This window comes from Leptidea sinapis, chromosome 7 (assembly GCF_905404315.1).
Source record: "Leptidea sinapis chromosome 7, ilLepSina1.1, whole genome shotgun sequence".
Classification (NCBI taxonomy): domain Eukaryota; kingdom Metazoa; phylum Arthropoda; class Insecta; order Lepidoptera; family Pieridae; genus Leptidea; species Leptidea sinapis.
In genome coordinates, this window is record NC_066271.1 from 15,079,013 (window position 1) to 15,106,993 (window position 27,981).

At 37.4% G+C, this 27,981-nt stretch overlaps 1 protein-coding gene across 2 annotated transcripts; it reads right to left on the bottom strand.

Moving 5' to 3' along the window:
- Positions 1-217: 217 nt before the first annotated feature.
- On the bottom strand, positions 218-27,975 carry LOC126965277 (microsomal triacylglycerol transfer protein). Of its 2 annotated transcripts, XM_050808780.1 has the most exons (10): positions 27,557-27,975; positions 26,225-26,422; positions 25,358-25,456; positions 24,515-24,847; positions 20,846-21,018; positions 10,536-10,686; positions 9,260-9,457; positions 7,170-7,769; positions 4,565-4,711; positions 218-2,236 (listed from the first exon to the last, which is right to left on the bottom strand). In XM_050808780.1, the coding sequence occupies exons 1-10, from the start codon at positions 27,809-27,811 to the stop codon at positions 1,703-1,705; spliced, it is 2,688 nt and encodes an 895-aa protein (XP_050664737.1). In that variant the 5' UTR covers positions 27,812-27,975; the 3' UTR covers positions 218-1,702. The 2 variants fall into 2 exon arrangements, with proteins under 2 accessions (XP_050664737.1, XP_050664738.1); XM_050808781.1 differs by lacking the exons at positions 218-2,236; positions 4,565-4,711; positions 7,170-7,769; ... (1 more) ...; positions 10,536-10,686; positions 20,846-21,018 and having other exon boundaries at positions 23,997-24,847.
- Positions 27,976-27,981: the final 6 nt, after the last annotated feature.

Consider the following 27,981-nt stretch of genomic DNA (forward strand, 5'->3'; position numbering starts at 1 on the left):
ATACGCACCTGTGGTAGAAATGGAGCAAAATCCGGGTTCGGTCGGACTATCTATTACATACTCTTAGGTGTAAAAAACCCAGTGGAAACTATTAGTTTAACACTCATAGTAATTTATTTACTAAAGGAAAACCTACAGCTAATGATACATTACATGTATTACAGATTAAAAAACAAATAACTAATTAACGGTTTTCACATATTGAAACAGAGAGAAATTAATAAAAATATACCTTTTTATTACATTATTTCCGTCCTCGCTTGATTAAAGTTAGTATCTAGAATAATGACATGGACATATCGACATACCAATATTTATTTTAATACTTATATAATAAATAAATTTATTGCATTAAAATGCAAAGTTTATTTTACTACTTATCGTTATATTTGATTAATATGTATAATAATTATCTGTTGTAAACATTGTTAAATTATTGTTATTTATTCGTTGTGCAAATAAAGACTATTATTGTTTAATTTGTTTTATATTTATTATAATGGAAGACTAATAGTGTTAAATTTTGCAAAGTATGTCGTACCTATGCAAAGCAAAGTAATTTCAAATGATGAAAGTTAGTCTCAATATCATTAATAAAGATTAGAAAGAATAAGGGCCCAAGTAATGAACCTTGAGGTATTCCACTCAGAATATTTAACCACCTAGAGAATAATTGTTAATAACAACTGCACAAGAGTGGTTATCAATAAAAGATGAGAATCACCGAAATATGTCACCTCTGATATGTTAGATAATTTTAAAATAAACGATACGTTTTTACGATAAAATGTCAAAAGCCTTGCTGTAATCGGTGTATATAATATCCATCTGAGCCCCTCTGTCCATTGATTCAGTGATTTCATCATTTAATAGAATAAGATTTGGTACAGTACAGAAGATTGCAGGCATTGTACCGATTGTCCTTATTCACAATTACCAGACCCTTAACGATGATGACATGACTGTGCTGTCATGCTTGATTAATATGAAACATTAGTAACCATTTTTCCATACAACTTTCTTACTCTTTTTTCCTTAGATTTTATCCCTAGATAAAAATTATCATAACCTTTGTCTCTTTCGTTTTGTACTTTAAAAAGTTTTAAAACGGTTTAATCATATAGAAAGATATAGAAGCCTTGTTCTTAAATTTGGCAATAATTTAAGTCCGACTTAGAATATTCATTCCCTTCCTACTCGTTTTCCAAAATTAGATTTATTTTGACGATCTTATAGTGGTTCCGCATAATTTTCTCTTAGTCGCACTCAGGCATACGGAACCCCTTAACATAGGCATGCAAATTATTAAGCAAATAAATTTAAAATTGTAATGATACATTTATGCTGCTTATCAAATCATTTAAGTGTTAGGCGCATTTGTATTTTTACAATTCAGTCGCCAACTTGCTGTGTCGTTTTAACATACTTGGCGATAAGATACATGTTTTTTTAGCAGCAGTCAATTCGAAAACAAAACCATTAAAAAACTCTTTTATTCAATAAAGTAACTATAAAATATTGTAAATGCACCATTTCACATATTTTCTTAATAAGATATACTTTTTATAAAAGTTTTACAAACATCCCTATACCTACCTAGCGTATTTAGCTTAAATCTAATCAAATCGACTTAATCACAGAGCGGTAGAATTTGAATTATTTGGTAGATGAGCTTTGGTAGCGGGTCGGGCCGAGGGCGGGGTCAGTCATCGGCAGAGACGAGCGTGCAACACGCGCGGTCATTGAGCGCGCCAAGCGATAGTGTGCGGCCGGCGCCAACCCAGGCGTAGTGGCGCACCCGGCGCACGCGGCGAGAATCCCTCCCCAGCGAAGAGGTGAGCGTCACGTTGGCCCGCGAGTCGAGCGCGTCGGTGCGGGCGCGGACGCAGACGGCCACGCGATCGTAGAAGTCGATGTCGGTAGCGATGCGCAGGCGAGGCTCCAGCTCGAGGGCCAGGCGCGCGCTGAGCTCACCTGCCGCGCTCCGCACCGCCAGCTCGGAGTGCACGGCCGCGGCCACTCGCAGCTCGAGCGCGGCGCGCGCGTTCCGTGACCACAGCGACACCGTGGCGTGCGCGTCCAGCGCCAGGGCGACGGCAGCGCGGCGCCGGGCCCACAGCGGCGCCCCGTCGGCCAGTCGCAGGCCGCCCTCGGCCGCCGCCGGCCGGCGCAGCGCGCGCACCACGGCCGTGGGCGTGCTGCCGGCGCCCGCCCACACCTGGCTCAGCAGCTCTGCCTACATCACGGACAATGTGAACAGGCGGAACTATTGACAATTTTCGAAAAACGACATGCAACACTGCTTTGGGAACAGCTATACTTTACTGAAGCTGACGCTGAAGAACGACTTATGATTGTAATTAGTTCTGGGAGGATATATGTGAATACAGGACTGTTGTCATGTCATATTTTTTTATTTTTTATTTATAAAACATGCTACATAGTTTTACAGTGTTTTAAGTAATTCTTTGTTTCCTCTTCTGTTTTAGGGATGGGAAGCTTTGTTGTGTTCGAAGTAAATCCATCGAACAACATATATGACCTACTCTTCCTGATAAAAGATAGTCGTAGCAGTCTATGATCCGACGGAAAATTTAGTTTACATAAGACCTCAAAATTTGTGACAGATTTTGGTGAATTCGTCAGGGCAAAATCGATTTCATTTTTGACTTTTTGATCTGGCGACATCCACGTCCATTTATCTTTTGTTTTTTATTAAAAACTTATTAGTTATTGACAGTTTGTGTTCAAGAGCATATTCTATTAATCTTTCTCCTCTTTCGTTTCTTTGTCCAATACCATATATTCCCATGACCATACTCTCTCTTGTTTTAGATTGACCTATTTTTGCATTGAAGTCTCCCTATAACTACAACCCTACTGTCTGCTAAATCATGCGCTTTTTGAAGGTCATCATAAAATTTTTCAATTTCTGTATCACTTGCTTTTTCTGTAGGTGCGTTATACCTGTATGATTGAAATTTTTATTTCGTTAAAAGGCATTTGTAACACTGCTACTATTTCTGATATTCCTGTGAAATTTGATATATTTTCTTTAAATCTCTTCTTCACCAAGAATCCTACTCCATGCTTGCCTTTAGTTTCTCCCATGTAACAAAATATATATTCTTAATATTCTTCTATACTGCAGTCTAGTCTTCTTACTTCAGCAAGTCCTATTATGTCACTATTAATAGATTGTAGTGCGTTAGTTAATTCTAAAATCTTTCTACCGACGACAATGATCTCACGTTGTATGTACAAATTTTTAATAATTCTTTTTCTTTGGATGTAGGGTTTTGGTCTAAATCCTCACGATGACCAGTCGGATTGAAGATTGGTTTGTTATTTTCCTTATTATTGTGTTTTTGCTTGTTTTTCTTTGCGGTTTATTGCGGTGGCTGATGATTATTTCCTATGCTGTGTTTTTATCTCCGATCATGATTGGCGTTAACGATGATAAAGAGCTGCTACTTTCTCTCATCACATCAAACGCATTTTTTCTATTTACCTTGTTTGAGCTTTTAGTCTGTTTGCGTATTTGGCTTAGAGGTGAAGATGGCTTTCTTTTATGTCGTTGGGTAGTTTCTGAGGAAGCACCATCTTAAACAATGAGTTTATCAAATTTGATAAATGCAAAATTTCCTTTGCTTCTTTCTTCCATCAGCTTTAATTTTAGTGCTTTTTCTTTTCAATAACTTCCTTAGAGTAATCACACTCCACAAACATACATGCACACAAACATTTACTCTACTATCATACATAAACACATACATACATTACACCACTCGCCTGCGAGTGTGTTCTTCTCATTTTTCATCTTTCATCTTCATTTTCATTCTCTCTCCTTCCCACAAGCTGTGTGCTTGAGTCTCCTTAGGAGACGCCCCGCGACTGTTGCTGCGTAGGCTTTGCGGCTCCACGGTCCACGTCGTATGTCGCTGTAAAAGCCCTGAAGGCCAACAACAGCATAGAGGAGGACTTTAGGTAGGGGGTGTACACTCGAGTCCGACATATGGGCCCTGTTTCGGGGCGTAAATACGTAAATGTATTTTCCTCCTCTCGAAAAAAAAAATCAAATAAATTGACGTTCTACCAATATCGGATCTGTGGTGGTTTATTATTAGTATAATACTGAAATTACATTCCCTTCACCCCCTCCGGCTTCCTTCACAAAGTGAGCGGGCGGGAACTATTCATAATTTAACCTATTCACACATATATTCATAAGGTGGACTTTACTTTTTGCTGAAGAACAACTAAGGATTGTAATTTGTTGTGGGAGGATATTTTTTATGAATACAGGACTATTGACATGACAACAAACTTTCTGTAGCAATAGACCACCTAAATAATTAGTTTTTGGACATTTCTAAAATACACTAAGTCTCATACAAATCTCGAGTGTAAGATGTAGCTTGTCATGCACACAAAAGTATTTTTACCTGGCCTGTTTTTGTCGATTACCTAACAGCAAGAGAGTAGATAGACAGCAGTAAGATAAGAATACTTCGATTAGTTTGGATGATTTGTCCTAGTAGCAGGGAGTAGCTACCAGACTCACCTGGCCGTCAAACAGCGTGATGGCAGGTAGCCGTACTCCACCCACGTTGAGTGCCAGCACCCCTCGGACCTCACTCGCAGCCTCACCACTCTCGACCTCGCCCTCGCCACCTGAGAATGACTCCAAACCGGACGTCTGTAGCTCCACCTATAATCGACATAAATTTTGCTCATAATTATTGAAATTAATAAGATATTTCTAAGAGATCTAAGTTAGTGTCCTAACTCCGAAACGTTCATTCCGAACCACAGTCTTCAATCCTTTTATGTGATCTTTTGACAATATTTAACTTTTCTTATGAAAATAAGGGACTAGATGAGCAGGACGTTCAGCTGATGGTAATTGCAACGCCCTGCACATTACAATGCAGTGGCAGTCAGGATTCTTGAAAAACTCTGAGGGGTACTACAACTGCGCTAGTCACCTTGAGACATAAGTCTCATTTGTCAAGTAATTTCACTAGCTACGGCGCCCTTCAGACCGAAATACAGAAATGCTCACACATTTCATTCACGGCAGATATAAGCATAGGCATCCTGTGCAAAGGAGCCTCCCACTGGTAACTAATGGAATAATCTCAAAATTCAATAAATAAATATAAAAGAAAGAAAGTTATTTTTTTATTTTTAAACGATTAAGTAAGTAGTTTTGTACAAAGACATAACATAAAAAATAAATATAAACTTAAGATTGATAAACAAGCAAAAAAAAAGACTGAAACATTTCTATTATATACAATTCAAAATAATGTTAAATTAAATTTGTTAAGTGTTTTGATCTGATTATAATTAACGATGGGCAATGAATGAGTTATAACCCGCCGCATGTAAATAAATAGATAATTTCTGTTCGTTGCTTGTTACGTCAACTGTCAGTTATAATTTATCCCAAAAAAAACTAAAAATGCAAATGTATAACAATCAACATTATAGTTCATAAAACTGCTAACAGCCAAGTATATATAACTGACACATGCCAAATTATATATTTAAAGATCTAATTAGAATTGAGAGTTTAAGTTTTGAATTGAAACAAAGTTCACCTCACAAAGACAATGGAGAGAACAATATTTGGTGAGTCGAAAACCAGGATAGCTTTTTATATAAGTAAGTAGGAACCTTGAATTTTATAACGTCAAAAAGCAGGCAGGCTAAGTGAAGCTTACGTCTATGTCTCATTTTTAGGATGTAATGTTTATTCAGGTATGGTGTCACATGGACCCTTAATGGAATGGACCCTTAATGGAAAACATTCCAAATGTTAAAGCAAAAACGAGCACATGCATTTTGAACACGCTGGATAAGATTCTGGTTTTTTTTTAAGCGAGGACCAACTACTGTGTCCATGTAGTTGAGTTTTGAGAGAATTTGTGATTCAGCTAACTGAACACTTAAAATGTCATTAATGTAGGGTCTTTAACGATACAATATTTTCAGCTTATAGAAGCAGTTCTTAACTGAATGTGCAACATGGTTCTCAAATCGCTATTCACTGTCCATTATCAACCCTAAATTCCGTACTTCATATATTTGCTCAATGGATTTATCTTTAAGCCTCACTTTCTCTTCTGTACTGATTTTACTAACTTGATGCTTACTACCACATATTGAACTTGGTTTTATCTGGGTTGAGTAACAGGTCATTTTTCTCGGACCACATGGCTATTCTAGCCAGGTCTACATTTAGCTTTTGTATAGTTTGATCAATGTCAGCAAGCAAGCAAGAGATATACACCTGTATATCATCTGCATAAATGTGAAAATTGCAGTACATTATATGGCTTTTAATATCAGCAGCATATAAAATGAATAGAATGGGACCCAAAATAGAACCCTAGGGTACTACCCTTTTTATATTTACCTTATTTGATAATAATGTAGTCCCATAATTTTTCTGTAATTTCACATATTGAGAGCGATTGCTTAAGTAACTATTAAACCATTTTAAAGCATTGTTATCAACACCATAATATCTGAGTTTGGATAACAGCAAAGTCACATTAATTGAGTCAAATGCTTTAGAAAAATCTAGCAATACTAGTAATGTACACATCCCATTGTCTTGTGCATGTAGTATATTATCTGTAACATCAAGAAAAGTTGTCACTGTACTTCGACCCTTTCTGAATCCCGACTGTAGTTCAGGCAAATATTATTCTCTTCAAGATATTTTGTAAATTGTGTACAAACAGCTTTCTGTAACACCTTTGATAAACATGGCAATACACTTATAGGCCTGAGATCTTTAATCTCACAAGGGTTTGAATTTTTTGGTAAAGGCTTCACAATTGCTGTTTTCCATATGTCAGAGCATGTGGATGTGCTAAAAGACATATTTATGATGTTTTTTATTACCTCTAGTATATATGGAAATGTTATAATAAGCATGTCCAAAGTAATGTTATCACAACCCACAGCATTTGACTTAAGACTCTTTATAATTTCGAAAATTTTATCAAAATCAACCATCTTAATGTGAAACACAGCATCACTGTATTTATGATATTCATAGTATGTTAGCTGCGAGATACTTACATGAGAGGGACCTGGTATGTCTAAAAAATGGTTTTTATCATCTAAAACAAAGCACAGCTGTCAAAACTCACGGAGAGCGTGTCGTCGGGCGGTAGACCTGGCCGCGCTGCCGTCAGCCGCACCAGTCCGCGGCGGAGAAGTCCTCCTCGCGCCACCTGCACCGAATCGAGCTGGGCGCGCCAGCCTTCCAAGGCGCCCGCTTTTCCAGCGTGCCGTGTTAGGACACTCGACGTGCCGGCGTCCATCCGCCACCAGTCCGCAGAGGCCCGTAGCGCTCGCAGGCGTGTCAACAGGCGCGCGCTCTCCGGGTGCTCGACAGCCAGAGCTTCCAGTCGCTGCCACAGCACGCGGCGCAGTTCAGGGTCACCGCGGGCTCCCACGGCCTCGAACAGCGGAGGCAGGCCATGCGGCGCGTCGGCGCTGAGCCGCAGCAGCAGGTCGAGAGCGGCGGCGCGGGCGGGAAGGTCGCGCGCTCCCAGCGACAGGCGCTCCAAGCGGGCGAACCGTGCGGGCGCCAGTAGCGCGGCGTGCGGCATGCTCTCTAGTGCCTCGAGCGCGGCCACGGCGACACGCGAAGTCCCGCGCTCGCTGCTATCGAGCAGCGTGTCGCACGTGTCCTCGCGGGCCAGGTTCCCGAGCGCGCGGAGATGTGTCACGCGACAGCCGTCATCCTGCGACACCGGTATAAAAATATATAATAATCGAAGCATAGATTGAATTTACTAAAATACTAAAAAACTTTTTATTAGAAAAGTGCTACTATGCCATAAATGATTTCCTAATTGACTAAAACAAAAATAAATAAAAATATGGGTCTCCCTACTACGGTCTGCTGTTCAGACCAAATTGCGAAACCCAAACTGGATATCAATAATACTGCCTAGTACACTAAAATTATAATATTTACTCTAAATGTATTAATATTGTATTTATGGAATTGCAATAAATTGAAAAAAATAATACACACCAAAAAAATAATATACACAACCTGTGCCTTAAATGACTTTCTGCCAAACTAGCAAAACACAATGAAGGAGAATGAAACAATAAGTTGTTCATCAATAATTTATCTTGTTTTTGCTAAAACTTAAAGCTAAAATTTAACACCTATAGTTTATGATTATATTTATTTATATGCTAATAGCAATACGCCCGTCCGCTCTGCTCGTTTAATGTTGTGAGGGTTGATGAGTTTTATGTGACTTTGTTACCACCGGGACGGTATGTGGAGGACGGTGATGAAATTGATAATTTTTGGATGGAAACAATTATTATCCATTATATCTATGAGGCTTCTTTCTAGAGTCAACCACTTGCACCATAGTTGCATATTTTATGAATTACAGAAACCTTACTGACAATCGCTACTCAACTGGTGCTCCTATGCTTTCTATTGATCTTATGAATCGCAAGAATCGACTCCATAACTTTGGAAATGGAAAGGGACGGTAAATGGACGTATCCTAGCGTAAACCTTTCATAGGCGTCGAGTGCACTAAAGCCATCTTCCATATTTTTGGGACTATGCCTGGATGGTGGTTTGAGCCTCTTGCTCTGTTTGCCACGGAACAGCCCAGACATTCACCATTCCGGGGTCCCAGGTTATACTAGTGGACATCTAGGGACGGATTCTCCAGGACTACTAAGTCTGGTACCATCATTGGGTAGTCTTTTTTTATTACGTGCTGCCCTTTGTCATTATTAAGAAGAGAGGGTTTAGCCTTCGGGATAGCCCACAGACCGAACGAAACACTGCGGCAAGGGCGCTATTTCATGTCGGTTTTAAGTGGGACACTGGTATTTCTCCAGGAGTACCAGCCCAATTCGATTGTTCCTTAAAGACGCAAGATGGCACTACCACTTATAAAATAGAGGAGGATCAAAGGAGAGACAAAAATTTACATTTGTAAACTTTTTGTCTCTTGATCTAATAACATAGCATGAGATATATCTTTGTCGAGAACACTTAGGGAGGCTGGTAAGCAAGGCACTCTGGAAACCGGTGTCTAATACAATAAATTATTACATAGATACTTTTATATAAACAAATTAAAACAATAGAGTTAAGATAACAAATATAACTACACTTATTTAAAGATTGTTAATAAAGGCTATCCATTATTATTAATAACATTGTAACTATTTTCTTTGACTAAATTACCTGGCAGGCGTGCAGCGCGCGTAGCGTGTGGTCCCGCAGCTCGAGCGCGTACGGCGCGGGGTTTGCGGGGGCCGAAGCGGAATGTGCGTATGAGGTCGTGCGTGCGGCCAGACGCGCGGCGCACAAGAGCGCCGCCGCGGACAGCTCAGGGTCGAGACCGTCGCGTGCGAGGCGCCAGACGTCGGCCGCCACACTCTCCTGTCACACAGAACAACACCACACAACTGAACAACATGTTGCCGATCTAAGCTGCAAAGAACTCGTCCTCCTATCGTACACAAGTATTCCTTTCTATCCCTGTTAAAGCAGCCGTGTTTCAATTCGCACTTTTGGGCACGAAAACATACCTACGAGAGCGCCGCTTTATATAGTATATGTTTTGGGATGTCAAAGGCTTGTCACGGGTTGGGGGTTAGAAAGACTTTGAAGGCAGAAGAACTTTTTGACATTTCTAATATACTACTACCGCTTTGGAAACAAATGGCATTATGAGAGAGAAGAAGCGGCGCAATAAACTCTCCCAGCATTTTTTTTGCGCTCTTTTTAATCAAATAGTTGTACTATTTGCCGGACGCATCCAGCGCGCCTACGCCGTCTCAACATCGTGTCTCTCAACATATTCCTGATAATGTTATGTATGTACATTGGTACATAAGTGAACTTGCTAGAAACTGTTTTAACCATAATGTCAACACCAGGATTACACATAAAACTTATAATGCTTACTACTTACAAAACAATGTATTACCAAATTCAAAATAATTGTTAAAAAACGTCTGTGTGGTAAAGGTTACTATCACATAAATTTATGTTATTTTCTTAATTTTATCACAGATTGGGAATTGATCGACCGCCCTCAGGCTATTAAATTTTATTATACGATATTACATTGTAACCAGATTTTTATAAAAGAAATAAGCCCACTGAGTTTCTTGTGCCCGTTCTTTTCAGGTCTGAGACATATTTTTCGAATGAGTAGTAGTTATGACTTTCAATAAGTGATATTATATCAAATTTTAATTAAAAATATTTGAAATTGTACTTTTTTCATGAAACAGACGAGACGAGCAGGACGTTAAACCGATGGAAATTGATATGCCTTGGACATTACAATGCAGTGCCACTCAGGATTCTTGAAAGACCCAAAAATTCTGAGCGGCACTACAATTGCGCTCGTCACCTTGAGACATAAGATGTTAAGTCTCATTTGACCAGTAATTTCACTAGCTACGGCGCTACATTAATGCTTCACGGTAGAAATAGGCGCGGTACTTACATGTGGTTGCGGAGCAAGCGCCAGGGCGGCCAGGTAGTGCGCCGCGAGAGGCGCGGAGGCGGGGCCTGGCTGGCCCAGCTCCAGGAGAGCGGACACGGCGGCGTGTGCCCGCTGCGTGCCGCACGCACCCAACGTACCAATGGCGTCCCACCTGCGCAGATAGCACGGCTCTTCAGGGTGCGATAACATTATCTACATCACTCATATTCGGTAAGTAGGTCCTTATTACCCCCGAATGGGGCTTGTAGGTGACCAATTAGCGCTCTAGGGTAAAAATGTAGCTAGAAAAGCCCTAAGTAAGGGCGGTAAATAATTAAAAAAAAACTCATTACTCTCTCAAAAAGTTCGCGTGCATCTAACCTCTTATACTGGCAATAGACATCATGCATTCAGCCCAATGACAAAAGAGGTCGCTTCGCTATTCAGCCTTGTCCTTGTATGAGTATAATAGTCATCAATTTAAAATATCGAACGGCGAAACTCAATTTACTTCTTGAAAAAAAAATACCTAATTAAAAAAAAAGATGAAAAAGGCGGGAATAGAAAACTTTTACTTTAAATATTGTTTGTTTTTGGGATTTTTTTATAATTACGTGCTTATTAGGAAAAAAAATGAGTTCTGCAAGTGATGAAGATATATTGCTGCACTCCCGATTCAATGAAAATGGAAGCTGAAGCAGCAATTTACAATATTTTGCCTGAAAGTTCTGAATAGAGATATTTGAAAACTTACGACAAGTTCATGAAGTGGCGAAAAGAAAAACGAGTAAAGTCTTTATCTGAAACTGTATTCTTAACATACTTTAGTGAGCTATCAATAAAGCTGCAGCCATCTAGTTTGTGGTGCCTTTATTCAATGTTAAAAGCAACTATGAGTACTAAACACGTCATCAATATCAAGAACTTTTCAAAATTATCATCTTTTCTAAAAAGACAATCAGGTGGGCACAAAAGCAAAAAGTCAAAGATTTTCACAGCGCAAGACGTGAAAACATTCATAAATGAATGATATATATTTAGCTGTTAAGGTACATAAAATAACAAATCATATAATGGTAATGCTTCGTCATTTATATTTTTATATTTCGCTTGTTTTAGGTGGTTCTAATCTTCGGTATAACTGGCGCAATTTCATTTGGGAGTTTATTATAAAATATAACACAATCCACTTTAAAAGATTTAGCAATTTTACGGAGCCTAGTAGATGGAATTGCGAGTTTATGTTTGTTTCGAGTATTGACACTGTGTACATCACTATTCTTTTTAAATTGGCTAATATTTTTATAAGCGTAAGCGTATAGGAGGTTCTCGTATATGAACTGGCTGTGTACTGTCATAATATTTATTTCACTAAACTTATCTCTCAATGAATCCCTTGAACGCATTTTATAGATTGCTCGAATTGCTCTTTTCTGCAGCACAAATATGTTTTCAATATCTGCAGCCCTACCCCACAATATAATTCCGTAAGACATGACACTATGAAAGTAGCTGAAATATACAAGTCTAGCCGTTTCAACATCTGTCAGATGCCTAATTTTTTTTATCGCAAATACTGCAGAGCTAAGTCGATTACAGAAGTTTTTTATATATGCACCCCATTGTAGCTTAAAGTCTAATGTAATGCCTAGGAATGTTGTCGTTTCTACTACATCAAGTTTGTCATTATTAATTTTTAGAGGTGTTGGTTGGTGCTTTATATTTGGAAGTGTAAACCTTACACATTTTGTTTAAAAGTAAGTTATTAACATTAAACCAATTTACTACTTCAGCAATGTTGTCGTCAACCTGACAGATTTTTTTTTGCTGGCGTTTTATTTTAAATAACAAAGATGTATCGTCCGCAAAAAGTATAATATCATGTTTATTTTGAATAAGGTATGGTAAATCATTGACGTAAACCAGGAACAAAAAAGGACCCAAGATTGAGCCCTGCGGTACCCATCGATATGATAGAGCCAGTTCAAACAAAACAACAAACAAACAAATATTTATTTATTACAACAAAATACAAAATACAATCAGTGTTGGGGTCTCCTTTTAAGCAAAGAGTTGCCTGTAGTAGGAGGCCCCGCTCTTCCATAGCAAAAACATAATAATGAGGTGTAATAATAGATAAGTTGACCTTAACATATACATAATTAATTAACTAAGGGAAAAAAATCTACTAAAAATTTATTTATTTGTAATCTAAACTTAATGTGCTGTGTGTGTGTGGGTGTGTGTATGTATGTATGTGATTGTATGTATTGGTGAGTGTGTGTGTGTGTGTGTGGGTGTGTGTGTTACTTTGAAAGAAAACTTAAAGATTTAGTACGTAACTATAAGTAGGTTTTCTGTGTCTTCATAATTAAATGACCTTATCCACTCAATTATTATTTTCTTGCATTCATAGTATGATTTTTCATATATATTGTTTAGTTTATTTATTTTATTATACAGTAAGGCCGCACGTTTTTCATACTGTATACTTGCAAACGATGTTTTGGTGTTAGGTACATGAGCAACAGTGTGTTTAATTCTCTTATTTAGTAAAGTACTATTATAAGGAATAGTTTAATGTATTTTTAGTACCGTATGTACTATATACAACTTTCTAACTGTTAATAAGTTACTGTCAGAATAGATGCTATGCGTGGGATGACGCCGTTTTTTAAAATACATTATTTTAATTAAAGCACGTTGCGCCCTTTCAAGTTCTAAAAATTTGGATTTTGCTGCGCCTCCCCAGATAGGTATACAATATATGAGGATAGACTGGACTAACGCTACATATATTTTATTCAGAAGATGCTTAGGCGTGTTTGCAGAATTTGAAGAATTTTCAGGAACAACGTGTCTTAAACTTCTGAAAATCCAGGTAAGTTTCCGAATTCTCTTAGTAAGTTGCTCAAGATGTGGGTACCAAGATAATCGCTGATCAATCACGATTCCTAAATATTTGGTGCTGGCAACTTTCCTTATAGTGGGGCATTCACAAGTTTTACCATATATTATGTTATCACACTTATGAACTCTAATATCAAAGTTCTTTGGCTGAGAGGGATTAGATATGCTGAAACAGATATAATTAGTCTTAACTGTATTCAGTGTTAATAAATTCATTTGTAACCAATTAGCTACATGTATTATTCCTGATTCAGCTTTTTCTCGAACCTCATTCCAAGAACTTCCGCTAAAGACAATAGCAGTATCATCAGCGTAAGATAGTATACGAGCACCTTCTATATTCATGTTGCAGAGGATGCCAGTTGATCTTTTTCCATTAATGTCTACTCTTTGAATCCTATTACGCAAGTACGATTTTATTAAATCTAGTGAAACATCTCTAACCCCATAGTGATGAAATTTTTGAAGTAAGGTTTCATGATGGACGCAGTCGAATGCCTTGGATAGATCACAAAACACTCCTAACGCATCACATGAATCGTCCCAAGCATCCAAAATATTTCTTATTAACTCGATACTAGCATCTGTGGTTGAAAGACCTTGAGTAAAACTATATTGTTTATTATGCATGAGGTTATTATTGTAAAAATGGTTAATTAATTGCGTTAACATATTTTTTTCGAAAATCTTGCTAAAGGTTGGTAATACTAATATGGGTCTAAAATTGGTGGGGTCAGCTTTATCTCCCGATTTAAATAGAGGACTGATCTTGATCTGTTTCATTAGGTTTGGAAATATACCGCAATCTACACACTTATTGAAAATAAGAGCTAAGTCTGTGGCTTCAATTTCTATTACAGATTTCACTACGTTAACAGAGATTCCCCAGAGATCTTTAGTTTTCTTAACGCTAATTAGTCTAAACGTTTTAATAATCTCTATGCGATCAACACGCTTAAATTTAAAGTTTGTATTACATAAAGATACGTTTTTCTGTAGCAGTTTCATTGCAGATATAGGTGAGGAATTTAGATATTTTGTCGTAGAGACCGGAATATCAGTAAAAAACTTTTCAAATGTATCTGCAATTTCAGAATCTGTTTTTATGTTTCTGTTACCTTTTTTTTTCCATTCAAAATAAAAGTAAAATTACCAACCAAATAACGGAAACTATTCAGCTTTTAAAAAAAATGAAACATCTTACTCAAGAGATGATCCGCAACCATCAACCTCTGCTGAAGAAAGCTTCATCCCGTCAGATTTTGTCCTTGACCAATAAATATCACAATCTCAAACTATTAACATACTCAAAAAACACCTGTCCCTAAAATTTGAAAACTGTTGTCATTTCACTATAAATTTTAACTAATAAAATGTTTTATTATTGTAATGCCAGTTTTTTTCTACTTACCTCAAAATCGAGATGTAAAGCAGAGTAGTTAGCTCGGGTGTAAGCATCAATTGCACCCTCGAACTATAGATAAATATCTCGGGCTGCAATTGATGCCTTACAAGTTACCAAGCCCTTGGCTACTATTAATTACATACTTTTTTGCCGCACAATCTATAATATATACCTACATAAAAAATAAAAGGAGAAGTATACACATTAAGTTTGTACGAGGTGTTGCAATAATACAATAGTCAAATAAAAGAGGAAGCCACAACCTGAGAGTTGAACAAAGCAAACAGAATTTTATAACGAGGCGGTAATCGAACGGTTGGCTCAGTGGTTTAGAGCACCGGCACGTAACGCCGGAGGCCGTAGGTTCGAATTCCGCATCGTTCATAAAATTTTGTTTTCAAATTTTATTTGTGCAAATAAAAGATGTTGTTCACGAATTACGTATCTATATATATAAAAATGAATTGCTGTTCGTTAGTCTCGCTAAAACTCGAGAATGGCTGGACCGATTTGGCTAATTTTGGTCTTGAATTATTTGTGGAAGTCCAGAGAAGGTTTAAAAGGTGAATAAATAGGAAAATTCTGCTAAATTAAATAAAAACAACAAATTTGTTGTGTCCATACATAATTTCTATGAGAGAATTTATTGACGCACGGTTTGACAGTTCTGCTGTGAAACAATTTCATTACGACAGCGTTATTATTTACGACATTATTTTACGAAGTAATTTTTGATGTTATGATATATTATTAACGAATTCATATAAAAACATTATTTTATTTACTATATACAGAAAAACGTCTGCCGGGTCAGCTAGAAACATATAAATTAAAAAGATGTTGTTAATGTTAATGAGCACGCGCAGTAAGTCGCGAAATCGTACTGATGTTAATACCGCGCGTGTATAAAGTGCTGAGTGAGGAAGGTGTACTATTGTGTGTGGTGTAAAATTTGTAAACAATATTTATGAACGATGCGGGACTCGAACCCTCGCCTCTCGGGTTCCGTCGGAGCGCTCTTACAAATTGAGACAACCGTTCGAGTGACGTATGGATGGAGTCGCAGCTTGAGAGTTGAACGAGACGAACAAAAACGCCGATGCGCTTTGTTTATGAATTTCTTCGACAATTATGAGTAAAACATAAGTTCACTTTTTAAAAAAATCTGCTAATTATTTTGATTAATATTATTACCTATATAATTCGTCTTTAATGTTCTTCTAATCCTTTATTAGAATTCTCGTGTCACGGTGTGCGGGACCGAACTCCTCCGAAACGGCTTGACCGATTCTCATGAAATTTTGAGTGCATATCTCGGTCTGAGAATCGGACAACATCTATTTTTCATCCCCCTAAATGTTAAGGGTCCCACGAATTTTTTTTTTAATTTGTTTGACATTTTTTTTTAATTTGTTTGATTATGAGTCAGCATTAAAAATACATACAATTTCAAATTTTCACCCATCTACGATCAACAATTACTTTTGTATCGCAATTTTAATATTATTCTAATCCATCCACAGACACGCAATAGAGTTGCAATATGGCAATCGAATAAAATGATTATTGTAGTACCATAAATTTTATCTACGATATACCTATTTGGTAGGTCTGAGAATTGGTGGTCATCTATTTTTAAACCCTAAAAATATTAATTATTGAATTTTTTTATTACTTTATATGGCAATACAACGTTTGCAGGGCCAGCTAGTAACCTATAAAAGTCGTTGTACTTTATCGGCTGGACACGCAAATTATTTTAAAGAATATACATGTTAGTGACGCATCGATACGCCTTTATCCGCCAGACAAAGAAATCACAAATTGGGTTCTACTCAAGTTGTGTGTTATTTTTGCTTGACAAAAATACAACGTTACATTTTGTAACATATGACATCTTATATTACACCTACTCAGACAAATCAATATTTAAAAATATGCAATCTTCTGTAGCAACAATATTATAAGAAATTTTGAAATCATCAGCGTAACCCGTAAAGAAAACATGGACAAATTGATTTTTATGACAATGTTAAAATTTAAAAAAATAGACATCTTAGTTGTGGTTCCAGAGGAGCTCTGGGGAACGATGGATACTTAGCGCAAACAAGATCATCGAACGCATCAACCAAAATGAATAACCCTCTTATTCCCTTAGCCGCTTAGGAGTGCTTTTTCTCATTCTGACTTAGGTCAATAGAAGAAGACAGAGTGAGAATTAGCAATGCTTTAAGTTAGCAGACTATTATGAATAAGGGGGTTAGTGTGACGCCAATACCAAGTGCTAAGCCAAGAAATTTACTTGTAAAAAACCAAGTCTCTCAACTCAGTTCTTCTACCGTTAAAAGTTATGAGATCCATGTAATAACAAGTCGGTCTATTTCTTCAGCCCCAGCTTAAGGGTTCTTCTGTTTTAAGCTATTACGTTAATGTACGTTAAGTGATCACCGCCGCCCACAATCTCTTGCAACACCAGAGGAATCACGGGAGTGTTGCCGGCCTTTAAGGAAGGTGTACGCGCTTTTTTTGAAGGTATCCATGTCGTATCGTCCCGGAAACACCGCACAAGGAAGTTCATTCCACAGCTTTGTAGTGCGTGGAAGAAAGCTCCTTGAAAACCGCACTGTGGAAGACCGCCACACATCCAGATGGTGGGGATGATATCCTAACTTGTGGCGTGTCGTGCGAATGTGGAATTCGGCGGCAGGAATCAGGTTAAACAGCTCTTTGGAACACTCCCCGTGATAAATGCGGTAGAAGACACACAATGAAGCGACTTCTCTACGCAACGCCAAGTATCTAAATTAAAAAACTTCCCAGATTAAAAGTTATTTATGTAGTTGGTGTACCTAGAAAACTGGACCGAAATTGCAAAATAATTTGGTTTTCCCTTGATTTATACACTCAACACTAATCGTATTCTAAACTTGAAGCATCTATGTCTCCTAGAAGTGCCTTAGAATTTTGATAATCAGGTCTTTGAATTTGAGGTCAGTCAGTCAGTGTGTGACAAAATTAAAAAACTGTGACTAGTTTTAATTATTCAGCGTTATTATTTACGACATTATTTTACGAAGTAATTTTTGATGTTATGATATATTATTAACGAATTCATATAAAAACATTATTTTATTTACTATATACAGAAAAACGTCTGCCGGGTCAGCTAGAAACATATAAATTAAAAAGATGTTGTTAATGTTAATGAGCACGCGCAGTAAGTCGCGAAATCGTACTGATGTTAATACCGCGCGTGTATAAAGTGCTGAGTGAGGAAGGTGTACTATTGTGTGTGGTGTAAAATTTGTAAACAATATTTATGAACGATGCGGGACTCGAACCCTCGCCTCTCGGGTTCCGTCGGAGCGCTCTTACAAATTGAGACAACCGTTCGAGTGACGTATGGATGGAGTCGCAGCTTGAGAGTTGAACGAGACGAACAAAAACGCCGATGCGCTTTGTTTATGAATTTCTTCGACAATTATGAGTAAAACATAAGTTCACTTTTTAAAAAAATCTGCTAATTATTTTGATTAATATTATTACCTATATAATTCGTCTTTAATGTTCTTCTAATCCTTTATTAGAATTCTCGTGTCACGGTGTGCGGGACCGAACTCCTCCGAAACGGCTTGACCGATTCTCATGAAATTTTGAGTGCATATCTCGGTCTGAGAATCGGACAACATCTATTTTTCATCCCCCTAAATGTTAAGGGTCCCACGAATTTTTTTTTTAATTTGTTTGACATTTTTTTTTAATTTGTTTGATTATGAGTCAGCATTAAAAATACATACAATTTCAAATTTTCACCCATCTACGATCAACAATTACTTTTGTATCGCAATTTTAATATTATTCTAATCCATCCACAGACACGCAATAGAGTTGCAATATGGCAATCGAATAAAATGATTATTGTAGTACCATAAATTTTATCTACGATATACCTATTTGGTAGGTCTGAGAATTGGTGGTCATCTATTTTTAAACCCTAAAAATATTAATTATTGAATTTTTTTATTACTTTATATGGCAATACAACGTTTGCAGGGCCAGCTAGTAACCTATAAAAGTCGTTGTACTTTATCGGCTGGACACGCAAATTATTTTAAAGAATATACATGTTAGTGACGCATCGATACGCCTTTATCCGCCAGACAAAGAAATCACAAATTGGGTTCTACTCAAGTTGTGTGTTATTTTTGCTTGACAAAAATACAACGTTACATTTTGTAACATATGACATCTTATATTACACCTACTCAGACAAATCAATATTTAAAAATATGCAATCTTCTGTAGCAACAATATTATAAGAAATTTTGAAATCATCAGCGTAACCCGTAAAGAAAACATGGACAAATTGATTTTTATGACAATGTTAAAATTTAAAAAAATAGACATCTTAGTTGTGGTTCCAGAGGAGCTCTGGGGAACGATGGATACTTAGCGCAAACAAGATCATCGAACGCATCAACCAAAATGAATAACCCTCTTATTCCCTTAGCCGCTTAGGAGTGCTTTTTCTCATTCTGACTTAGGTCAATAGAAGAAGACAGAGTGAGAATTAGCAATGCTTTAAGTTAGCAGACTATTATGAATAAGGGGGTTAGTGTGACGCCAATACCAAGTGCTAAGCCAAGAAATTTACTTGTAAAAAACCAAGTCTCTCAACTCAGTTCTTCTACCGTTAAAAGTTATGAGATCCATGTAATAACAAGTCGGTCTATTTCTTCAGCCCCAGCTTAAGGGTTCTTCTGTTTTAAGCTATTACGTTAATGTACGTTAAGTGATCACCGCCGCCCACAATCTCTTGCAACACCAGAGGAATCACGGGAGTGTTGCCGGCCTTTAAGGAAGGTGTACGCGCTTTTTTTGAAGGTATCCATGTCGTATCGTCCCGGAAACACCGCACAAGGAAGTTCATTCCACAGCTTTGTAGTGCGTGGAAGAAAGCTCCTTGAAAACCGCACTGTGGAAGACCGCCACACATCCAGATGGTGGGGATGATATCCTAACTTGTGGCGTGTCGTGCGAATGTGGAATTCGGCGGCAGGAATCAGGTTAAACAGCTCTTTGGAACACTCCCCGTGATAAATGCGGTAGAAGACACACAATGAAGCGACTTCTCTACGCAACGCCAAGTATCTAAATTAAAAAACTTCCCAGATTAAAAGTTATTTATGTAGTTGGTGTACCTAGAAAACTGGACCGAAATTGCAAAATAATTTGGTTTTCCCTTGATTTATACACTCAACACTAATCGTATTCTAAACTTGAAGCATCTATGTCTCCTAGAAGTGCCTTAGAATTTTGATAATCAGGTCTTTGAATTTGAGGTCAGTCAGTCAGTGTGTGACAAAATTAAAAAACTGTGACTAGTTTTAATTCTTAAGCTACTGGTTCAAATTGAATGAAATTTGAAAATTGAAATATATCGTGTTTATGCAATGCCTGCTTGGTTTGTCAGGCTCATAGTTTTAAACACACCGTACTGCTTCGAGAAAAGGATGGTGACGGCTAGAGGTGGTCGTTAAATCAATAAACTGTTTTTATCAACAGTTCTATATTCGTTAACGAATTAACTGTTTTTCTTCAACGAAAAAACCTGTTGAACATAAGCTAATAAATTCAACCAACGTCTTCGCCCGTAACTCGCAATAAATGAAGAAATTGAATGCCTCACTAAAACAGCTTAATTCAAAACAGTTGACGAATTTGCGAACGAAAACGTCGACTTGATATTATATTGACGAAATAGGTACCTACTACGTATAAATTAAATTTAGCAATGTTATTAATAAAAACCTAAAATATTAATAAATGCATTAACCGATTTTTCAAAGCCCGTTGACGATTTAACAGTTTATTCAACCATTGACAAAAAACAGTTAAATTATTTTAATTTAAAAACCATCAATGACACACCTCTAGTGACGGCCGTCCTGCTTGTTTTTGCTCGACTTTGCGGAGGTAGATAGTAGGAAGAAAGTATTTCGTGGTGTTGACTCACAAGTGGTCGCGCGTCAGGTTGGCGAGCGCTCCCGCCAGTGTGTGTCCGGGCGCAGCGCAGAGCGCAGGAAGCGCGTGCAGCGCCGCACGAGCGGCGGCCAATGAGCCGCCGCCGCCCGGAGACCCCGCCCCCCACAGCGCTCGCGCCACCTCTCGCACTGCCGCCGATGCGTCCTGGCCACAACATACATAGCAAAGAGTACATTTTCTATATAGGAAATAGAGATAAAACTCTATCGTTAAGCTGGGATGGTCGTTTGGCGGCATCTGTTAGTTCAAGTAGGTACTTTAATTGGCTACAGAAACCTAGCCAGGGGGTGCAACTTCCATACGAAAAATGAAAAAAATTTGTATTGAAAGTGCAGCCATCTATTCTATTAGGTACGCTGGAACTCCATCACGATGGCGATCATTTTACATACATGCGAGATGGATAGATAGCGCTAGTGATAGCAAAAAACTCACTTAATTATTAAAACAGCACTTGAGTATCGTGTTTTAATTATAGACTACCCCATCTTATTCAAAGGTAACCCCTGAGCTTAATAAACGAATAAGAATTTCCAACCACACAATTAAATCAATACGGTCTACACTACAGCAATAGTAAAAACTAAAAACATAATTAGCGCCATCTAGCGACGGTACGCTACGAGCGTAAAAATAACGCAGCGCCATCTCTTAGCCTGAGTACACTGATTTTACAAAATAAAAACATCAGTGGCACATCTATCTCAAGTATATAGTGTATTATCTATGAACCTAGCTATATTGATACTTATACCAAGTCTGATTGAGAACTGTATTTGAATAATTACAATACCATTAATGCAAAAATATTGTTTGCTCTAATTTTTTTTTTCTATTTGTATTCTGCGTCTTGGCAATCTGTCTTTCAACAATGATCCATTTGTTGGCGTTGTGTTTAGGAGAGGCTTTTCCGGTGAGAAGTCTCTCAATTCTTGTCCACAAATCTTGCTACTAGTCCCTGAATGCAGTGGCGCTTCAGCCTGGTGAATTTAAGGCTGTCAGGACCCTGAAGTTGAAAAGCAAGTTTGTTTCTATGCCTGTTAAGTCTAAACTGGTAGCTCTTACTGTACTTTTCTATTTCTTGCTTAATGGTTTCCAGTTTTATGTCTGCGTACATCAGTTTGTTGTTCACATGCCAAGGAATATTAAGCATGTTTGCTCTAAATAAAACTATAAAGTAGATAAAAAAAATAAGAAACTGTAGGTTAATAATAAAGATAGTATGTAGTTCTTCAAAACTTATGTATGTCTATAAGTTTTTATGTCTATAATTAAGAATTTATCTCTAATATATAAAATTCTCGTGTCATGGTGTTAAACATTGAACTCCTCCGAAACGGCTTAACCGATTCTCTATTTTTCATCCCCCTAAATGTTAAGGGTGGTCCACACGAAATTTTTTTTTAATTTTTTTGACAGATTTTTTTTAAAATTGTTTGATTATGAGTCAGCATTAAAAATACATACAACTTCAAATTTTCACCAATCTACGATCAACAGTTACTTTTGTATCGAGATTTTAATATCGGCAATACAACGTTTACTGGGTCAGCTAGTATTATATAAAATAATTAATGATGTAGTTTTTAAAAAAATCTATGAAACTGTAGGTCTATATTTTAATAAATGTTTCTCAGCTTATTAGCTATATTATTATTATTATTAGCTTATTAACTATATTTAGTTATAAATGACTGTTTGTTTCTAAATAAAATAAAAGAATACCTATCCGAAGGCATTTTAGGGCAACTAACACCAAATAATAAACCTATCACAGACCTTTTTCGATTTACCTTGAAAATTATTTTTGTATCTATCAAAAAAATGAATATGAGCAGTTAAATGATTGTTGATACAAAGTCGTTCATGTAGGTTGATCATAATGAGCGGGACATATGGCGTGCAGAGTGTTGAGTTATCGTTACATTGAGAGCGTGTCACTAATGACTGTATAAACATATTAGTCAAACCGGCTACTGTGCGCGCTCCGCTTATCACAGCGTTCAACACTTTGACCTTTCTTTATCACTGAGTTAAAATTTATTTTATTTCAAATAAGTTTATTATCAAATCTGTGATAGTCAAGTTATGACAAATCGAAAAAAGCAACTCGTCTGCGTGTTCGACTCGAATACGATGACGAACCAGACTATCAAGAAATCTGTGCGCGATGAATTCTATCTAGTTGTCTCTTGAGAAAGTCGCGGATAAATGATCCCTATTCCCTTTAACACTCAGAAGACTCAATTGACTTAGTACAGCCTTTCTCAAAGTGGGTGATAACGCCCCCTTGTGGGCGTTAGAGACCTAAAGGGGGGCATTAAACCTTAAAGGGGGGGGGGGGGGGTTTAAGGTTTAGGTCTCCCAGAAAAAAATGGCATTGGCGGGTCGTGAGCGATGGTTGATTTGTAATGTCATTTAGATACCTTATATTAAAAATTTCGAATAAGGGTGTTCGTGCACTCATCCGTGATTTTACGGATCCATGAAAAAAATACCAATTGAATGTACGTTTTTGTATGACGGCCACTTTGAAGAATCACGGATATGAATTTAAAACGTATGAGTGCACAGACGCTCTAATTAGTTTATATTTTTGCCCTGTATGAAGGTATAACTAGGAATACTTGTACTAGGAGTATATAAAAAATTGGGGGCGCTGAAAAATAATTGAATTTCAAAGGGGGCGGTAAATAAATAAGTTTGGTAATCTATGACTTAGTAGAGGTAGCTTGAATCACTAAAAAAAGCCGACACACCCTTAATGCCTAGCCTAATTTGGGAATTCTGTATATTCAAATCTCGAGCACGTGATTTTGGTACGCAAAGCCAAAACCACCGATTGGAATGAGTCCACGAGACGATCTGGCTCATTACCAGTGGGAGGCTTTTTGCATAGGATGCCTGCTAGATACCACAACGGCGCCTATTTCTGCCATGAAGCAGTAGAAGTAAGAAGGGCGCCGTAGCTTGTGAAATTACTGGGCAAATAAGACTTAATACCTTCTGTCTCAAGGTGACGAGCGCAATTGTAGTGCCGCTCAGATTTTTAGTGTTTTTCAAGAATCCTGAGCGGCACTGCATTGTACTGGGTAGTGGGTAGTGTGGGTGGTGGTGTATCAATTACCATCAGCTGAACGTCTTGCTCGTCTCGTCTCTTACTGTCACAATAAAAATTTCCAATATGTACCTGTATAGCTACAGCCACTAAGCCATTCTATGTAGATATTCCTATTATTGTGTACATAAATAGCGATTGCTACATGATTCAAGACTCGAGAAAGCAAAAAACAGGATGTTACCGCCTGGCGGTTAGTCGCTCGGCCCTGCACGACCGCGGCCGGATCATCGTGCAGTTTGAATTTAAATTTTACGAGGTCAAAGCCCAAAATAGTTCAAGACAGAATTTACGATGAACATGTTACACTACACGCACCCAGCGGTGCTTATTAGCTCAACTGGATGAGCATGTATATTTATTTAACTGTCTCGTATACAAGTGAAAAGCATCATAATATTATACCTACTTATTGTATGGAAATCAGAAGTGGGATGGACAGATGGTCCACGCTATGTCGAGCGGCGTCACCTGCCCACAAGATGGTGTCAAAGCGCTGCAGGAGCAGGTGGTAAGAGATACCTGTATGTCGTTGTCGTCGGTGTCAAGAGGCGCAGGCGGCGCTGGGTCAGCCAGCGAGGTGCGTGAGAGAGATTGCGGCAGCGAGTCGCGCGCCGCTTGCAGCGTGTCAGGGCGCGGCGAGTGCGCTCGCCAATTGGACATCCGAGCGCGTACCCACACTCGCGCCTTGAGCCCCGCGGCTGGACGTGATCCCACGTTCATCCCCGCACCTCCACCCGCTCCAATCTCATGCACTTCTTCGCAGTGCAGCTCAGTAAAGCGGCTCAGCGCGGGATCGAGCGTGTAGCGCGTGACGCGCCGAGACGATCCAATCGCCACGTCACCGCACCGCGTCTGTTCGACAACCACAGTACAGCCGCAGTTACTATGCAGGCTCACAAGGGACAATAAACTGTATGCCTTCTTGAGATTGTGTCGTAATTCAGGAATTGGTGGTATTTTATATCTTGTAAATTCAACGATATTTTTTATGTGTTTGCAGAAACATTATCGAAATAAATTATTTAAATTAACGACTGTTTGCATAGGTTTGCCTGTTTTGAATAGTTATCTGGTAAATTAACTTTGTGGCATCATAAACTTATAAAAATTTATTGGAGTCTGTTACCTTAATTTTTCGGACAACATTGTTGGAGAGTGTCTCATAGTAGATAGTGCAGTTTCCTGATATGTCAGTCGGAGAATTGAAGAAGGCCTTTGCCAATAGGCACTTGGAAGTCAAGAGATATCATATAAATGTTTATGTTGAATTTAGAATGTCTAGCTACCAAAGTTGGATCTTTTAGGGTAATTGGAAACAGACTTTGAAAGAAATAAAGGCTATTTTTATTTATTTTATGTTACCTTAATTTTTCTGACAACATTGTTGGAGAGTATCTCATAGTTGACGGTGCAGTTTCCTGATATGTCAGTCTCCGTCACTTCACCATCCAATACACGAAACTGCCAACACACACACACACAACGTCAATAAATATTCTTTAAAAAACAACTTTGTTGTTTTTATTTGTTTTAATTAACTCAGTCACTCCTATAAAGGAAATAGATATGTTAGCTGCCTGTCTCTGCCTAATAAGTTTCAATTAAAATTGAGAGTTCTTAACTAAGTTGGATGAATAACACAATGACAAATTATGAAATTTGCTTACACACACTATATTCTCCTGGAACTTACTTACTCAGGTTTGAGGAGTGAATAAGACAAAAAAAACCATTTTCACACTACTTAGCTATATATACTAATGGCTGTAAAGTCGAGGAGTCATAGGAGCATCATAATGAGCGATTGACAACCAACTGCACAATATTATAAGTACTTATTCCATGTCTGTTACTGTACTAAAGAGCTTTAGTTAAAAGTATTCTTTTTTTGCAACATTATTTTTAAATATCTGCAATCACGGTTAACAGTTTTAATCAGATTTCTTGATAAGAAATAATTTTATTAGATTCCAACATATGAAATCCATTTCATATTGGATTCAACAAGTAATAAAACATAAAAGTTATCCTTACTTGCCAAAAAAAAAGAATGATTATATTGCCACTATCAAATTATTAATTAATTCTGTATCCAGTAAACTAGGGCCCAATTTTGTTTTTCAAAGTGATCCTACTTAATCCTAAGCCCTCAACAGTAAAAATACTAATGACCAACTACATAATTTATTGATATGTGATGTAGTGATAAGTAAAGACAAAATGGTAGACCTGAAACAAGCTGATAAGGGCTCTTTTGTAATTGATGATGTCACTCAATTCATTTGTATCCAAGTAAGTTTCCTCGATAACGCCTGCATTCCAGTGAGCATAGAATACTGAGTTAGGATATGATTCCCAAATGGATTGGTGCGGTAGAAAATCTTCATTCGCATGCTTCCCTCTGGATAGTAAGTGGGGAGATTTTAACTGAAAATAAATCACAAATATAATCTATACTAATATACTAATAATATTATAAAGCTACAGTGTTTGTTTGTTTGTTTGTTTGAAAGCGCTAATCTCTGGTACTACTGGTCCGATTTGAATGATTCTCTCAGTGTTGGGTAGTCTTTTATCGAGGAAGGCTATAGGCTATGTTTTTTTTTTCAAAATTAGGCATCCGTAATAAAATCGAAAACCTATTTTTGCATGCGCTGCAAAAACTATTGACAATAGAACAAAATGATGTACAGGCTATAATATAGGCAATATTTTATTACTTATAAAACTATCGCGTGAATTATACTTTATATGGCAAAAGAACGTTTGCCGGGTCAGCTAGTTATAATGTAAAAAATAAAAACTATATTGTATTTTGTAATCAATTTTAGTTAGCAATAGCTCTTATTACATACAAAATAATATTATCTAACATGCTTTAACTTTGATTGTAACTTTTCTAATGATCACAAAAAACCTGAAGCCCAGTGTTTGGCTCCATTCATTTCAAACATTATATTGTAACTATACAGTTTAAATAAAAGCCCAATTTTGAATCTGATTATTTAGTTTTGTGTGACCTAAAAACCTTTATAAATTGCTATTTTGTAGTTGTTCATTTAATTTATTCAGCAATGGGGTTCACCTGTACCCTGGCAAGCCTGCACTAGTGTGTGCACTCAGGGCAGTTCTGTGCTGAACCCATAAAAAATATTTCTATAAGCATTCTGAAGTTTTTCTAATGCAGCTTCTAAAGATGTGCCTCTGTAGGCTTCAGATTAACAAATGCTCAGTGGCCTCTAACAAGGCAAGTAAAAAATAATATTATGTTGCTGCACTAATAATTTTGTAGAAGAAATTCAACCAAGGAGTCAAAGAGGCATTACATCAGGCTGTGGTTTGCCAACTATTAGTCATTTAAATTCTGTCAAATAACAACAGGAACTTTAGACACAACTTGCCTGTAACATTGGCATTATGGTTGATTGATAGCTATGTACTAAATTGCTAAAATATATGAACCAGCAAAAAATTGTGGTTGTAACTAAATTTGATGAAAATTAATTAAAATACCCATAATGAATTTAAGTATCTACTATATAAAAAAAAAAAACAAAATACCTCGAACTGCAGTAAAATCTCATCGTCTGATATCTTGAAATGAGGAGTGACAGTGAGGATCGCCTTCACCTTGTAGGCCACTTCCTTATCCCTCCGAGAGATTTCGTTGAGCATCACCGTGCTCTCCACGTCGTACGTGACGGAACTATCGAAGAGTTTTACATTTCCTGCACCGGTTCCGTCGCGGGTAACAGAACAATCAATGTTCTCTCCTCGTATCAAAAGGTATAAAAATACATAAATAGGGATCCACATTATTTACACAATTTAATAAAATTAAACGATATATAATATAAAACGATTAAAAAGAGCGTCCAAACATTACATGATAGTTTAATTTACTTATCAAAATATTGATATAAATACCGGGAAAGCAGATTTTAAAATGTACATGAAATCAACGTCAGTCGTCACTAACGCCGGTA